This window comes from Ranitomeya variabilis, chromosome 5, assembly GCF_051348905.1.
Source record: "Ranitomeya variabilis isolate aRanVar5 chromosome 5, aRanVar5.hap1, whole genome shotgun sequence".
NCBI lineage: Eukaryota > Metazoa > Chordata > Amphibia > Anura > Dendrobatidae > Ranitomeya > Ranitomeya variabilis.
In genome coordinates this window covers 680586742-680603128 of record NC_135236.1, presented here as the reverse complement: position 1 = coordinate 680603128, position 16387 = coordinate 680586742, and the positions used below count along the sequence as shown (strand labels likewise).

The following is a 16387-nucleotide window of genomic DNA, read 5'->3' as shown; positions in this document are numbered from 1 at the left end:
GACGGCTCTTTGAGACCATGTATTGATTATCGGCTTTTGAATAAAATCACTGTTAAATATCAATACCCATTGCCGTTGCTGACTGATTTGTTTGCTCGCATAAAGGGGGCCAAGTGGTTCTCTAAGATTGACCTTCGTGGGGCGTATAATTTGGTGCGAATCAGGCAGGGGGATGAGTGGAAAACCGCATTTAATACGCCCGAGGGCCACTTTGAGTATTTAGTGATGCCTTTTGGTCTTTCTAATGCTCCGTCAGTTTTCCAGTCCTTTATGCATGATATTTTTCGCGATTATTTGGATAAATTTATGATTGTGTATCTGGATGATATTCTGATTTTTTCGGATGACTGGGACTCTCATGTCCAGCAAGTCAGGAGGGTTTTTCAGGTTTTGCGGTCTAATTCTTTGTGTGTGAAGGGTTCTAAGTGTGTTTTTGGGGTACAGAGGATTTCCTTTTTGGGATATATTTTTTCCCCCTCTTCCATTGAAATGGATCCTGTCAAGGTTCAAGCTATTTGTGATTGGACGCAGCCCTCTTCTCTTAAGAGTCTTCAGAAATTTTTGGGCTTTGCTAACTTTTATCGTCGATTTATTGCTGGTTTTTCGGATATTGCTAAGCCATTGACCGATTTGACTAAGAAGGGTGCTGATGTTGCTGATTGGTCCCCTGATGCTGTGGAGGCCTTTCGGGAGCTTAAGCGCCGTTTTTCCTCTGCCCCTGTGTTGCGTCAGCCTGATGTTGCTCTACCTTTTCAGGTTGAGGTCGACGCTTCTGAGATCGGAGCTGGGGCAGTGTTGTCGCAGAAAAGTTCTGACTGCTCCGTGATGAGGCCTTGTGCCTTCTTTTCCCGTAAATTTTCGCCCGCTGAGCGGAATTATGATGTTGGGAATCGGGAGCTTTTGGCCATGAAGTGGGCTTTTGAGGAGTGGCGCCATTGGCTTGAGGGGGCCAGACATCAGGTGGTGGTATTGACTGACCACAAAAATTTGATTTATCTTGAGACCGCCAGGCGCCTGAATCCTAGACAGGCGCGCTGGTCATTATTTTTCTCTCGGTTTAATTTTGTGGTGTCATACCTACCGGGTTCTAAGAATGTTAAGGCGGATGCCCTTTCTAGGAGTTTTGAGCCTGACTCACCTGGTAACTCTGAGCCCACAGGTATCCTTAAGGATGGAGTGGTATTGTCAGCCGTTTCTCCAGACCTGCGGCGGGCCTTGCAGGAGTTTCAGGCGGATAGACCTGATCGTTGCCCACCTGATAAACTGTTTGTTCCTGATGATTGGACCAGTAGAGTCATCTCTGAGGTTCATTCTTCTGCGTTGGCAGGTCATCCTGGCATTTTTGGTACCAGGGATTTGGTGGCAAGGTCCTTCTGGTGGCCTTCCCTGTCACGAGATGTGCGAGGCTTTGTGCAGTCTTGTGACGTTTGTGCTCGGGCCAAGCCTTGTTGTTCTCGGGCTAGTGGATTGTTGTTGCCCTTGCCTATTCCTAAGAGGCCTTGGACGCACATCTCGATGGATTTTATTTCAGATCTGCCTGTTTCTCAGAAGATGTCTGTCATCTGGGTGGTGTGTGACCGTTTCTCTAAGATGGTCCATTTGGTTCCTCTGCCCAAGTTGCCTTCTTCTTCCGAGTTGGTTCCTCTGTTTTTTCAAAATGTTGTTCGTTTGCATGGTATTCCTGAGAATATCGTTTCTGACAGAGGGACCCAATTCGTGTCTAGATTTTGGCGGGCATTCTGTGCTAGGATGGGCATAGATTTATCTTTTTCGTCCGCTTTCCATCCTCAGACGAATGGCCAGACCGAGCGGATTAATCAGACCCTGGAGACATATCTGAGGTGTTTTGTGTCTGCTGACCAGGATGATTGGGTTGCTTTTTTGCCATTGGCGGAGTTCGCTCTCAATAATCGGGCCAGCTCTGCCACTTTGGTGTCCCCGTTTTTCTGTAATTCGGGGTTTCATCCTCGATTTTCCTCTGGTCAGGTGGAATCTTCGGATTGTCCTGGAGTGGATGCTGTGGTGGAGAGATTGCATCAGATCTGGGGGCAGGTGGTGGACAATTTGAGGTTGTCCCAGGAGAAGACTCAGCTTTTTGCCAACCGCCACCGTCGTGTTGGTCCTCGGCTTTGTGTTGGGGATTTGGTGTGGTTGTCTTCTCGTTTTGTCCCTATGAGGGTCTCTTCTCCTAAGTTTAAGCCTCGGTTCATTGGCCCGTATAAGATATTGGAGATTCTTAACCCTGTTTCCTTCCGTTTGGACCTCCCTGCATCCTTTTTCTATTCATAACGTTTTTCATCGGTCATTATTGCGCAGGTATGAGGTACCGGTTGTGCCTTCCGTTGAGCCTCCTGCTCCGGTGTTGGTTGAGGGTGAGTTGGAGTACGTTGTGGAGAAAATCTTAGACTCTCGTGTTTCCAGACGGAGACTCCAGTATCTGGTCAAGTGGAAGGGATACGGCCAGGAGGATAATTCTTGGGTGAATGCATCTGATGTTCATGCCTCTGATCTGGTTCGTGCCTTTCATAGGGCCCATCCTGATCGCCCTGGTGGTTCTGGTGAGGGTTCGGTGCCCCCTCCTTGAGGGGGGGGGTACTGTTGTGAATTTGGATTCTGGGCTCCCCCGGTGGCTACTGGTGGAATTGAACTGGTGTCTTCATCTTCTCTGTTCACCTGTTCCCATCAAGATGTGGGAGTCGCTATATAACCTTGCTGCTCTGTTAGTTGCTTGCCGGTCATCAATGTTATCAGAAGCCTCTCTGTGCTTGTTCCTGCTCCTAGACAACTACTAGATAAGTTGGACTCTTGTCCATGTTTGTTTTTGCATTTTGGTTCCAGTTCACAGCTGTAGTTTCGTTACTGTGTCTGGAAAGCTCTTGTGAACAGGAATTGCTACTCTGGTGTTATGAGCTAATGCCAGAGTTTTAAAGTAATTTCTGGATGGTGTTTTTGATTAGGGTTTTCAGCTGACCATGAAAGTGTCCTTTCTGTCTTCTGCTATGTAGTAAGTGGACCTCAAATTTGCTAAACCTATTTTCATACTACGTTTGTTATTTCATCTTAATTCACCGCCAATACATGTGGGGGGCCTCTGTCTCCTTTTGGGGTATTTCTCTAGAGGTGAGCTAGGACTAATATTTTCCTCTGCTAGCATTATTTAGTCCTCCGGCTGGTGCTGGGCATCTAGAATCAACGTAGGCATGCTACCCGGCCACTGCTAGTTGTGTGTTAGGTTTAGTTCATGGTCAGCTCAGTTCCCATCTTCCAAGAGCTAGTTCCTATATATGCTTATGCTATGATCTCTTGCCATTGAGATCATGACAGGTAAGGTTATCGGACCATTGTACAATGCCAGGAGGGTCAACACCCCGTCTCCTCCAGTGCAGGACTGGTTAACTTGACACTAATTTGTCACCGTCACGTCCACCTCCGACCGACCAGGATGATTTGAGCTGAATTTTCAGCGTTTGGATCCAGAATAACAACGTGTGAGTCATCCCCAGATGCTGGCGGCCACCGCTGAATGTATGAAGCTGATCAGCGCCGAGCGTGACTGGAAATATGATCGGGCTCCGATGGAGTCAATGCAAGAGCTGCGTCCCCACATCCGACACCAACCTCCAGGAGAAGGCCGCAAGTGACCACATACAATGTATATTCAGGATATGCCCAGGTTATACCGGCTGTACATATATAATTATATACAGGAGATGCCCAGGTTATACCAGCTGTACATATATCATTATATACAGGATATGCCCAGGTTATACCGGCTGTACATATATAATTATATACAGGAGATACCCAGGTTATACCAGCTGTACATATATAATTATATACAGGAGATGCCCAGGTTATACCGGCTGTACATATATCATTATATACAGGATATGCCCAGGTTATACCGGCTGTACATATATAATTATATACAGGAGATACCCAGGTTATACCAGCTGTACATATATAATTATATACAGGAGATGCCCAGGTTATACCGGCTGTACATATATAATTATATACAGGAGATGCCCAGGTTATACCAGCTGTACATATATAATTATATACAGGAGATGCCCAGGTTATACCAGCTGTACATATATAATTATATACAGGAGATGCCCAGGTTATACCGGCTGTACATATATAATTATATACAGGAGATGCCCAGGTTATACCGGCTGTACATATACAATTATATACAGGAGATGCCCAGGTTATACCAGCTGTACATATATAATTATATACAGGAGATATCCAGGTTATACCAGCTGTACATATATAATTATATACAGGAGATGCCCAGGTTATACCAGCTGTACATATATAATTATATACAGGAGATGCCCAGGTTATACCAGCTGTACATATATAATTATATACAGGAGATGCCCAGGTTATACCAGCTGTACATATATAATTATATACAGGAGATGCCCAGGTTATACCGGCTGTACATATATAATTATATACAGGAGATACCCAGGTTATACCAGCTGTACATATATAATTATATACAGGAGATACCCAGGTTATACCAGCTGTACATATATAATTATATACAGGAGATGCCCAGGTTATACCGGCTGTACATATATAATTATATACAGATGCCCAGGTTATACCAGCTGTACATATATAATTATATACAGGAGATACCCAGGTTATACCAGCTGTACAAATATAATTATATACAGGAGATGCCCAGGTTATACCGGCTGTACATATATAATTATATACAGGAGATGCCCAGGTTATACCGGCTGTACAAATATAATTATATACAGGAGATGCCCAGGTTATACCGGCTGTACAAATATAATTATATACAGATGCCCAGGTTATACCAGCTGTACATATATAATTATATACAGGACATGCCCAGGTTATACCGGCTGTACATATATAATTATATACAGGACATGCCCAGGTTATACCGGCTGTACATATATAATTATATACAGGAGATACCCAGGTTATACCGGCTGTACATATATAATTATACACAGAAGATGCCCAGGTTATACCGGCTGTACATATATAATTATACACAGGAGACATCTGAAGCCTTAAAGCGCCGGTCGCCATCACAGTCGGACGCTTATTACAGTCCTGTAACGTTATAAGAGCAGCGGATGACACCGGACGGATGAATAACATTTCAGATATCACAATGGACACCGTCGTCGCCATCACAGACCGAGCTCCTCACAGACGTCCGAGCCGCGGAGGGTGAAAACGAAATAATCCGGCACTTACCAGGTTGGAGTTTGTGGCGTTGGAGTCGTCCTCCGGGAAGGGAATATACACCGCTAAGGCCACACAGTTGGCAAAAATAGTCAGTAAAATAATGATTTCAAAGGGTCTGGAGGTAATGGGTTAAGGCAAAATGGCGGTATATGGTTACCATGGCGACACAGCAATACAACTATACCACATACGTTTTTAGTATGGGAAAACCACATTTTCTGTCGCCAAAATCACGCCAAGATGTCTGAGGTAAATCTTCTGGCAGTCCTGCTCCTAGCAACCAATCAGAGGGCAGTTCTCATTTCTTAAGCTGCTCTGGGAGCATGGAAGCTGCGCTGTGATTGGTTGTTAGGGGCAAGAAGCGTTTCACTCACAAGGCCTAGTAATCTTGCTGGCGGACAGCAGCCGTTTCCTCAGGACTTTCTTCCTGTGTAGACAGAGTTAATCCTCAGCGCCTGGGCGCTGACACCGAACATCTGCCTGTCAGATCGGCCCCATGATTCAGCGCACGTGTGCCAGAATAAACACTCGACCCTCGCTAAGCGTCTCCCTATTTATACTCTTCCTTCAGGCTTGTACCTTGCTTCTAGTGTACACCCCTCCTCACATGTAGAGCGCCATGGAATAAATGGCGCTATAATAATAAATAATAATAATAGTGCATTTCCGAGCACATATACAGTATGGCCTAGTTAACACATACCTGAAGGTGGCCACCATTTCCAGAAAGCTGGCGGAGAACCAGTAAGGCCGCCATCACAGTTCTCAGGAAAAGAAACAGCGCCTCTACTGTCTCCTGTAATGGCTTTATGGAAGCTGTGACTGGACATGAGGTCACTCATGGTCAGTGACACATGTGACACCATTTCTTCGGTTCCTTGACTCCTAATTTGAGAAAAACTTTAGGTCCAACAGGGTTGTCACCTAGTAATGGAGGCCATAATGATTGCTTCCTAGATTTCTCAGAAATAGAAACTACTCTGCACCATTACTATACTATTTGGTGGTGTGGCCTCAGGTGTGGTATGTGATATCCATGGCTGTTGTATGTGTTCCTCATGGGTGTGGTCTGAAATACATTGGATATCTGGTTCCTCTAGAGTGTGATCTGAGATTCTTAGATCTGTTGTCTTAGTTCCTCTGGATTGTGAGATACCCAGGGCTGTTGTCAGAATTACTCAGGGGTGTGGTCTAAGATACCCAGGGCTGTTGTCGGAGTTACTCAGGGGTTTGGTCAGAGATACCCAGGACTGTTGTCGGAGGTACTCAGGGGTGTGGTCTGAGATATCCAGGACTGTTGTCTGAGGTATTGAGGGGTGTGGTCTGAGATACCCAGGACTGCTGTCTGAGGTACTGAGGGGTGTGGTCTGAGATACCCAGGGCTGTTGTCAGAGGTACTGAGGGGTGTGGTCTGAGATACCCAGGGCTGTTGTCAGAGGTACTGAGGGATGTGGTCTGATACCCAGGGCTGTTGTCTGAGGTACTGAGGGATGTGGTCTGATACCCAGGGCTGTTGTCTGAGGTACTGAGGGGTGTGGTCTGAGATGCCCAGGGCTGTTGTCTGAGGTACTCAGGGGTGTGGTCTGAGATATCCAGGGCTGTTGTCTGAGGTATTGAGGGGTGTGGTCTGAGATACCCAGGGCTGCTGTCTGAGGTACTGAGGGGTGTGGTCTGAGATACCCAGGGCTGTTGTCAGAGGTACTGAGGGGTGTGGTCTGAGATACCCAGGGCTGTTGTCAGAGGTACTGAGGGATGTGGTCTGATACCCAGGGCTGTTGTCTGAGGTACTCAGGGGTGTGGTCTCAGATACCCAGGACTGCTGTTTGAGGTACTCAGGAGTGTGGTCTAAGATACCCAGGACTGTTGTCTGAGGTACTGAGGGGTGCGGTCTGATATACCCAGGGCTGTTGTCAGAGGTACTGAGGGGTGTAGTCTCAGATACCCAGGGCTGTTGTCAGAGGTACTGAGGGGTGTGGTCTGAGATACCCAGGGCTGTTGTCAGAGGTACTCAGGGGTGTGGTCTAAGATACCCAGGACTGTTGTTTGAGGTACTCAGGGGTGTGGTCTGAGATACCCAGGGCTGTTGTCTGAGTTACTCAGGGGTTTGGTCTAAGATACCCAGGGCTGTTGTCTGAGTTACTCAGGGGTTTGGTCAGAAATACCTGGGGCTGTTGTCTGAGGTACTCAGGGGTGTGGTCTCAGATACCCAGGACTGCTGTTTGAGGTACTCAGGAGTGTGGTCTAAGATACCCAGGACTGTTGTCTGAGGTACTGAGGGGTGCGGTCTGATATACCCAGGGCTGTTGTCAGAGGTACTGAGGGGTGTAGTCTCAGATACCCAGGGCTGTTGTCAGAGGTACTCAGGGGTGTGGTCTGAGATACCCAGGGCTGTTGTCAGAGGTACTCAGGGGTGTGGTCTAAGATACCCAGGACTGTTGTTTGAGGTACTCAGGGGTGTGGTCTGAGATACCCAGGGCTGTTGTCAGAGGTACTCAGGGGTGAGGTCTGAGATACCCAGGACTGTTGTTTGAGGTACTCAGGGGTGTGGTCTGAGATACCCAGGGCTGTTGTCAGAGGTACTGAGGGGTGTAGTCTAAAATACCCAGGGCTGTTGTCAGAGGTACTCAGGGGTGTAGTCTAAGTTACCAAGAGGTGTGATGGTAGAAATGTAGTCTTAGTTACTGCGAGGTGTGGCCTAAGTTACTTGGGATGTAGTCTGAGTTACGCAGAAGTGTGGCCTGAATAACTTGGGGTGTGGTCTGTGTTACTCAGAGGTGTTGACTGAGTTCTTCAGGTTTAAGTTAGAGTGTAGTTTGTGTTACTCAGTGGTGTGGACTGAGCTATTTAGGGGAGAGTGCGCCAAGTTACTCAGGGATGTATTCTGAACTACTCATGGGTGTAGGATGAGTTACTCATGGGTGAAGTCGGTTGTCACAGAGAGTCACCCCAGCCTGTACACATGGACCATACTGTAATGAGGCCTACATTAACATTCCTTGTCCTGCATCTGGTGGGCGCATGTGTGTCTTTGTTCCTCTCTGCAGGGGGCATCTCCAATACACAAACCTGTAGCCAGACTGCAGACAGGGTTTCTAGAACATTCTTAATCCATGAAGCTACATTTAAGGGGGTGGGTGTTAGTATCTGTGCCTCAACACAGGGGGCTGATCCCAAGAGTGGTAGGACAATAAGCCACATGTTCAGTTAGATGATGCCTTGTCTTGGGAAGGAAGGTTCTGCAGCTGCGGCCAGGTCCTGTGCCATGAATGGAGATGGAAGATCATTTGCCACGTGGGATTGTCATTTCTTACAACCCAGCAGGATTTAAGGACCGAATCTAGAGATTGTTGTTACAGATTCCCTGGCGTCGAATTACCAGGTGGCGCCCCCGGATCGGCTCCCTTTGTGTGGACTCATTACAGACACTGTAGCATTACCCTCATTTGTGCTGCCCAGCTCCCTGTTCAATAAATCTCGTTGGATTGTTTATCGGCCTGGTGTTTCTTCCTGCACATCAGTTACTCCGAGGGTGTGGTCTCAGTAACTTAGGGGGTATGTTTAGTTACAGGGTGTGGTCTCAGATACTCAGGGGTGTGGTCAGTTACTCCAAGTGTGTGGATTGAGATACCTATGGATGTGGTCAGTTACTCCAAGGGTGTGGTCTGAAATACTCAGGGGTGTGGGCTGTTACCCATGGGTGTGGTCTGAAATACTCAGGGGTGTGGTCAGTTACTCCAAGGGTGTGGTCTGAAATACTCAGGGGTGTGGGCTGAGTTACCCATGGGTGTGGTCTGAGATACTCAGGGGTGTGGTCAGTTACACCAAGTGTGTGGATTGAGATACCTATGGATGTGGTCAGTTACTCCAAGGGTGTGGTCTGAAATACTGAGGGGTGTGGTCAGTTACTCCAAGGGTGTGGTCTGAAATACTCAGGGGTGTGGTCAGTTACTCCAAGGGTGTGGGCTGAGTTACCCATGAGTGTGGTCAGTTACAGGGTGTGGTCTGAGATACTCAGGGGTGTGGTCAGTTACACCAAGTGTGTGGATTGAGATACCTATAGGTGTGATCAGTTACTCCAAGGGTGTGGTCTGAAATACTCAGGGGTGTGGGCTGAGTTACCCATGGGTGTGGTGTTACTCAGAGGGTGTGGTCTGAGATACTTAGGGGTGTGGTCAGTTACTCCATGGATGTGGAATGAGATACCTTTCGGTGTGGTCACTTCTTCTTTTAGGTGTGTAGTCTGAGATTCTCAGGGGTGTGGTCAGTGACTCCAACGGTGTGGACTGAGATACATATGGGTGTGGTCAGTTACTCCAAGGGTATGGCCTGAGTTACTCACAGGTGTGGTCAGTTACTCCAAGGGTGTGGTCTGAGATACTCAGTAGTGTGGTCAGTTACTTCAAGGGTGTGGACTGAGAAACATATGGGTGTGGTCAGTTACTCCAAGGGTGTGGTTTGAGCTACTCACAGGTATGGTCAGTTACTCCAAGGGTGTGGACTGAGATACATATGGGTGTGGTCAGTTACTCCAAGGGTATGGCCTGAGTTACTCACAGGTGTGGTCAGTTACTCCAAGGGTGTGGTCTGAGATACTCAGTAGTGTGGTCAGTTACTTCAAGGGTGTGGACTGAGAAACATATGGGTGTGGTCAGTTACTCCAAGGGTGTGGTTTGAGCTACTCACAGGTATGGTCAGTTACTCCAAGGGTGTGGACTGAGATACAAATGGGTATGGTCAGTTACTCCATTGGTGTGGTCTGAGATACTCAGTAGTGTGGTCAGTTACTTCAAGGGTGTGGACTGAGAAACATATGGGTGTGGTCAGTTACTCCAAGGGTGTGGTTTGAGCTACTCACAGGTATGGTCAGTTACTCCAAGGGTGTGGACTGAGATACCTATGGGTATGGTCAGTTACTCCATTGGTGTGGTCTGAGATACTCAGTGGTGTGGTCAGTTACTTCAAGGGTGTGGCCTGAAATACATTTGGGTGTGGTCAGTTACTTCATGGGTGTGGGCTGAGTTACCCACGGGTGTGGTCAGTTACTCAGAGGGTGTGGTCTGAGATACCTATTGGTATGGTCAGTTACTTCAAGGGTGTGGTCTGAGTTACTCACGGGTGTGGTCAGTTACTCCAAGGGTGTGGACTGAGACACCTATGGGTGTGGTCAGTTACTCCAACTGTGTTGTCTGAGATATTCAGTGGTATGGTCAGTTACTTCAAGGGTGTGGAATAGAGATACCTATGGGTGTGGTCAGTTACTCCAAGGGTGTGGTCTGAGTTACTCACAGATGTGATCAGTTACTCCAAGGGTGTGAGCTGAGTTACCCATGGGTGTGGTCAGTTATTCAGAGGGTGTGGTCTGAGATACTCAGGGGTGTGGTCAGTTACTCCAAGGGTGTGGAATGATATACCTATGGATGTGGTCACTTCTTCTTTTAGGTGTGTAGTCTGAGATTCTCAGGGGTGTGGTCAGTGACTCCAAAGGTGTGGACTGAGATACCTATGGGTATGGTCAGTTACTCCAACAGTGTTGTCTGAGATATTCAGTGGTATGGTCAGCTACTTGAAGGGTGCGGACTGAGATACCTATGGGTGTGGTCAGTTACTCCAAGGGTGTGGTCTGAGTTACTCATGGGTGTGATCAATTACTCCAAGGGTGTGTACTGAGATACCTATGGGTGTGGTCAGTTACTCCAAGGGTGTGGTCAGTTACTCCAAGGGTGTAGGCTGGGTTACCCATGGGTGTGGTCAGTTACTCAGAGGGTGTGTCCTGAGATACCTATGGGTGTGGTCAGTTACTCCAAGGGTGTGGTCAGTTACTCCAAGGGTGTAGGCTGGGTTACCCACAGGTGTGCTCAGTTACTCCAAGGGTGTGTACTGAGATACCTATGGGTATGGTCAGTTACTCCAATTTTGTTGTCTGAGATACTCAGTGGTGCGGTCAGTTACTCAGAGGTGTGGTCTGAGATACTCAGTGGTGTGGTCAGCTACTTCAATGGTGTAGGCTGGGTTACCCATGGGTGTGGTCAGTTACTCAGAGGGTGTGTCCTGAGATACCTATGGGTGTGGTCAGTTACTCCAAGGGTGTAGGCTGGGTTACCCACAGGTGTGCTCAGTTACTCCAAGGGTGTGTACTGAGATACCTATGGGTATGGTCAGTTACTCCAATTTTGTTGTCTGAGATACTCAGTGGTGCGGTCAGTTACTTCAAGGGTGTGGGCTGGGTTACCCACGGGTGTGGTCAGTTACTCAGAGGGTGTGGTCTGAGGTACTTTGGGGTGTGATTTAAGGAACATTATCTCCTGAAAGCCGCACCCCCTGTAGCAGAGAGCCTGCAGGAAGGATACTTCCACTCCACGATGCTGATACAGGCTCTGCGGATGGGGTTTTTCAGGGTGAGACATAGTAACGCCCGTGGAGGTCTTGTCGACGTTGTGGCCCCTTGTTTTTTCTGCTTGCTATATTGCTGTCTTTTCCTCTGCGTGGAGCTGACCGTGGATATGGTGGCATTGGCCGTACTGCCCATTAACTTAGCCTGGCGAGCAGCATCGATCGCGGCCTGCCAGGAGAGGGCGGCACCTGGGGATGCAATGTGCTCGGTCGCCAGGCCGGGGGTGCAGTTCATGGTGCCCAGTGCAGGGAGAGGGTTTGTGTAATTCGAGCCTAAAAAAAAGGGAAAAAAAAGACAAAAAACTGTTACATGAGAGCATCATTCAGCAGAAAGTCTGAGAGTCCAGTCACCTCTAGAGCTGAATTCATAATTCTGTCTGTATCCCGTTAGCTCAGAGACATGAGGGCCTCACATCTCACTGCTGCCCCCTGCTGGTTCACTGTCCATAGCGGGCATGTTCTTCAGAGGTAGTGCAACTTAGCCAAGGGTGTTCAAATAGCAGAATTAAGTGCATTGCAGCTCTGGAATTGACTCACTGAACATTATAAAACTCTGCAATGATTATGTGAACACAGCAAGAGCGACTGTAAGCTGTACATTATATAATTCAGAGTCCTCCCGGTGACTGTAGCCTGTACAGTATTCAGTGGGTTAGAGTTACAAGTACTTAAAGTACAGAGATCTCCTGGATGAAAACCTCTTCCAGAGTGCTCTGGACCTCAGACTTGGCCAAAGGTTCACCTTCCAACAAGACAACGACCCTAAGCACACAGCTAAAATAGCAAAGGAGCCGCTTCAGAACAACTGTGACCACCATTCCTGACCGGCCCAGCCAGAGCCCGGACCTAAACCCAACTGAACATCTCTGGAGAGACCTGAAAATGGCGTCCACCAACGTTCACCATCCAGCCTGACGGAACTGGAGAGGATCTGCGAGGAAGAATGGCCGAGGATCCCCAAATCCAGGGGTGAAAACTTGTTCTATCATTCCCAAGAAGACTCATGGCTGCACTAGCTCTAAAGGTGCTTCTACCCAATACTGAGCAAAGGGACTTATGACTATGTGATATTTCAGTTTTTCTTTTTTAATAAATTTGCAAAAATTTCTACATTTCTGTTTTTTTCAGTCAAGATGGGGACAGAGTGAACATTAATGAGAACAAAATGAACTTTACTGAATTTACCAAATGGCTGCAATGAAACAAAGAGTGAAAAATGTAAAGAGGTCTGAATACTTTCCGTACCCACTGTAGCTCAGACTCCCGTACATTATAGATCAGTGTCCTGTACATTATAGATCAGCGTCCTGTACATTATAGCTCAGTGTCCCGTACATTATAGATCAGTGTCCCGTACATTATAGATCAGCGTTCTGTACATTATAGCTCAGTGTCCCGTACATTATAGCTCAGTGTCCTGTACATTATAGATCAGTGTCCTGTACATTATAGATCAGCGTCCTGTACATTATAGATCAGCGTCCTGTACATTATAGATCAGCGTCCTGTACATTATAGATCAGCGTCCTGTACATTATAGATCAGTGTCCCGTACATTATAGCTCAGCGTCCTGTACATTATAGATCAGTGTCCCGTACATTATAGATCAGCGTCCTGTACATTATAGATCAGCGTCCTGTACATTATAGATCAGCGTCCTGTACATTATAGCTCAGTGTCCTGTACATTATAGATCAGTGTCTTGTACATTATAGCTCAGTGTCCTGTACATTATAGATCAGTGTCCCGTACATTATAGATCAGCGTTCTGTACATTATAGCTCAGCGTCCTGTACATTATAGATCAGCGTCCTGTACATTATAGATCAGCGTCCTGTACATTATAGATCAGCGTCCTGTACATTATAGCCCAGCGTCCTGTACATTATAGATCAGCGTCCTGTACATTATAGCTCAGTGTCCCGTACATTATAGATCAGTGTCCCGTACATTATAGATCAGTGTCCCGTACATTATAGCTCAGTGTCCTGTACATTATAGCTCAGTGTTCTGTACATTATAGCTCCCGTACATTATAGATCAGCGTCCTGTACATTATAGATCAGCGTCCTGTACATTATAGATCAGCGTCCTGTACATTATAGCTCAGTGTCCTGTACATTATAGATCAGTGTCTTGTACATTATAGCTCAGTGTCCTGTACATTATAGATCAGTGTCCCGTACATTATAGATCAGCGTTCTGTACATTATAGCTCAGCGTCCTGTACATTATAGATCAGCGTCCTGTACATTATAGATCAGCGTCCTGTACATTATAGATCAGCGTCCTGTACATTATAGCCCAGCGTCCTGTACATTATAGATCAGCGTCCTGTACATTATAGCTCAGTGTCCCGTACATTATAGATCAGTGTCCCGTACATTATAGATCAGTGTCCCGTACATTATAGCTCAGTGTCCTGTACATTATAGCTCAGTGTTCTGTACATTATAGCTCAGTGTCCCGTACATTATAGCTCAGCGTCCCGTACATTATAGCTCAGCGTCCCGTACATTATAGCTCAGCGTCCCGTACATTATAGATCAGCGTCCCGTACATTATAGATCAGCATCCTGTACATTATAGATTAGCATCCTGTACATTATAGATCAGCGTCCTGTACATTATAGCTCAGCGTCCTGTACATTATAGATCAGCGTCCTGTACATTATAGATCAGCGTCCTGTACATTATAGCTCAGCGTCCCGTACATTATAGATCAGTGTCCCGTACATTATAGATCAGTGTCCCGTACATTATAGCTCAGTGTCCTGTACATTATAGATCAGTGTTCTGTACATTATAGCTCAGCGTCCCGTACATTATAGCTCAGCGTCCCGTACATTATAGATCAGCGTCCTGTACATTATAGATCAGTGTCCTGTACATTATAGATCAGTGTTCTGTACATTATAGATCAGCGTTCTGTACATTATAGCTCAGCGTCCTGTACATTATAGATCAGTGTCCTGTACATTATAGATCAGTGTCCCGTACATTATAGCTCAGTGTCCTGTACATTATAGATCAGCGTCCTGTACATTATAGATCAGCGTCCTGTACATTATAGCTCAGTGTCCTGTACATTATAGATCAGTGTCTTGTACATTATAGCTCAGTGTCCCGTACATTATAGCTCAGTGTCCTGTACATTATAGATCAGCGTCCTGTACATTATAGATCAGCGTCCTATACATTATAGATCAGTGTCCTGTACATTACAGCTCAGCGTCCTGTACATTCTAGATCAGTGTCCCGTACATTATAGATCAGCGTTCTGTACATTATAGATCAGCGTTCTGTACATTATAGCTCAGCGTCCTGTACATTATAGATCAGCTTCCTGTACATTATAGATCAGCGTCCTGTACATTATAGCCCAGCGTCCTGTACATTATAGATCAGCGTCCTGTACATTATAGCTCAGTGTCCCGTACATTATAGATCAGTGTCCCGTACATTATAGATCAGTGTCCCGTACATTATAGCTCAGTGTCCTGTACATTATAGATCAGTGTTCTGTACATTATAGCTCAGTGTCCCGTACATTATGGCTCAGCGTCCCGTACATTATAGCTCAGCGTCCCGTACATTATAGCTCAGCGTCCCGTACATTATAGATCAGCGTCCCGTACATTATAGATCAGCATCCTGTACATTATAGATTAGCATCCTGTACATTATAGATCAGCGTCCTGTACATTATAGCTCAGCGTCCTGTACATTATAGATCAGCGTCCTGTACATTATAGATCAGCGTCCTGTACATTATAGCTCAGTGTCCCGTACATTATAGATCAGTGTCCCGTACATTATAGATCAGTGTCCCGTACATTATAGCTCAGCGTCCCGTACATTATAGATCAGCGTCTGGGACATTATAGATCAGCATCCTGTACATTATAGATTAGCATCCTGTACATTATAGATCAGCGTCCTGTACATTATAGCTCAGCGTCCTGTACATTATAGATCAGCGTCCTGTACATTATAGATCAATGTCCCGTACATTATAGATCAGTGTCCTGTATATTATAGCTCAGTGTCCTGTACATTATAGCTCAGCGTCCTGTACATTATATTTCAGCATCCTGTACATTATAGATCAGCGTCCTGTACATTATAGATCAGTGTCCTGTATATTATAGCTCAGTGTCCTGTACATTATAGCTCAGCGTCCTGTACATTATAGATCAGCGTCCTGTACATTATAGATCAGTGTCCTGTATATTATAGCTCAGCGTCCTGTACATTATAGCTCAGCGTCCTGTACATTATAGATCAGTGTCCTGTACATTATAGATCAGCGTCCTGTACATTATAGATCAATGTCCCGTACATTATAGATCAGTGTCCCGTACATTATAGCTCAGCGTCCTGTACATTATAGCTCAGTGTCCTGTACATTATAGCTCAGTGTCCTGTACATTATAGATCAGTGTTCTGTACATTATAGCTCAGTGTCCTGTACATTATAGCTCAGTGTCCTGTACATTATAGATCAGCGTCCTGTACATTATAGCTCAGCGTCCTGTACATTATAGATCAGCGTCCTGTACATTATAGCTCAGTGTCCTGTACATTATAGCTCAGTGTCCTGTACATTATAGATCAGTGTCCTGTACATTATAGCTCAGTGTCCTGTACATTATAACTCGGTGTCCTGTACATTATAGCTCAGTGTCCCTGTGATGGTGTGATATGCTATGTGGGTATCATTTTTGTGTATATTTATATTTTACTTAT

The 16387-nt window shown here is 46.1% G+C and overlaps 1 protein-coding gene across 10 annotated transcripts in view; it reads right to left on the bottom strand.

Annotated features, from left to right (window-relative positions):
• CACNA1C (calcium voltage-gated channel subunit alpha1 C) overlaps positions 1-16387 on the bottom strand; it is a 278202-nt gene that overhangs the window by 198628 nt on the left and 63187 nt on the right. For all 10 annotated transcript variants that reach the window (XM_077267071.1, XM_077267064.1, XM_077267067.1 and 7 more), the window contains exons 2-3: positions 11595-11910; positions 5257-5362 (exon numbers count right to left, since the gene is read on the bottom strand). In XM_077267071.1, the coding sequence (XP_077123186.1) occupies positions 5257-5362; positions 11595-11910 (422 nt within the window). The remainder of the gene's footprint in view (positions 1-5256; positions 5363-11594; positions 11911-16387) is intronic.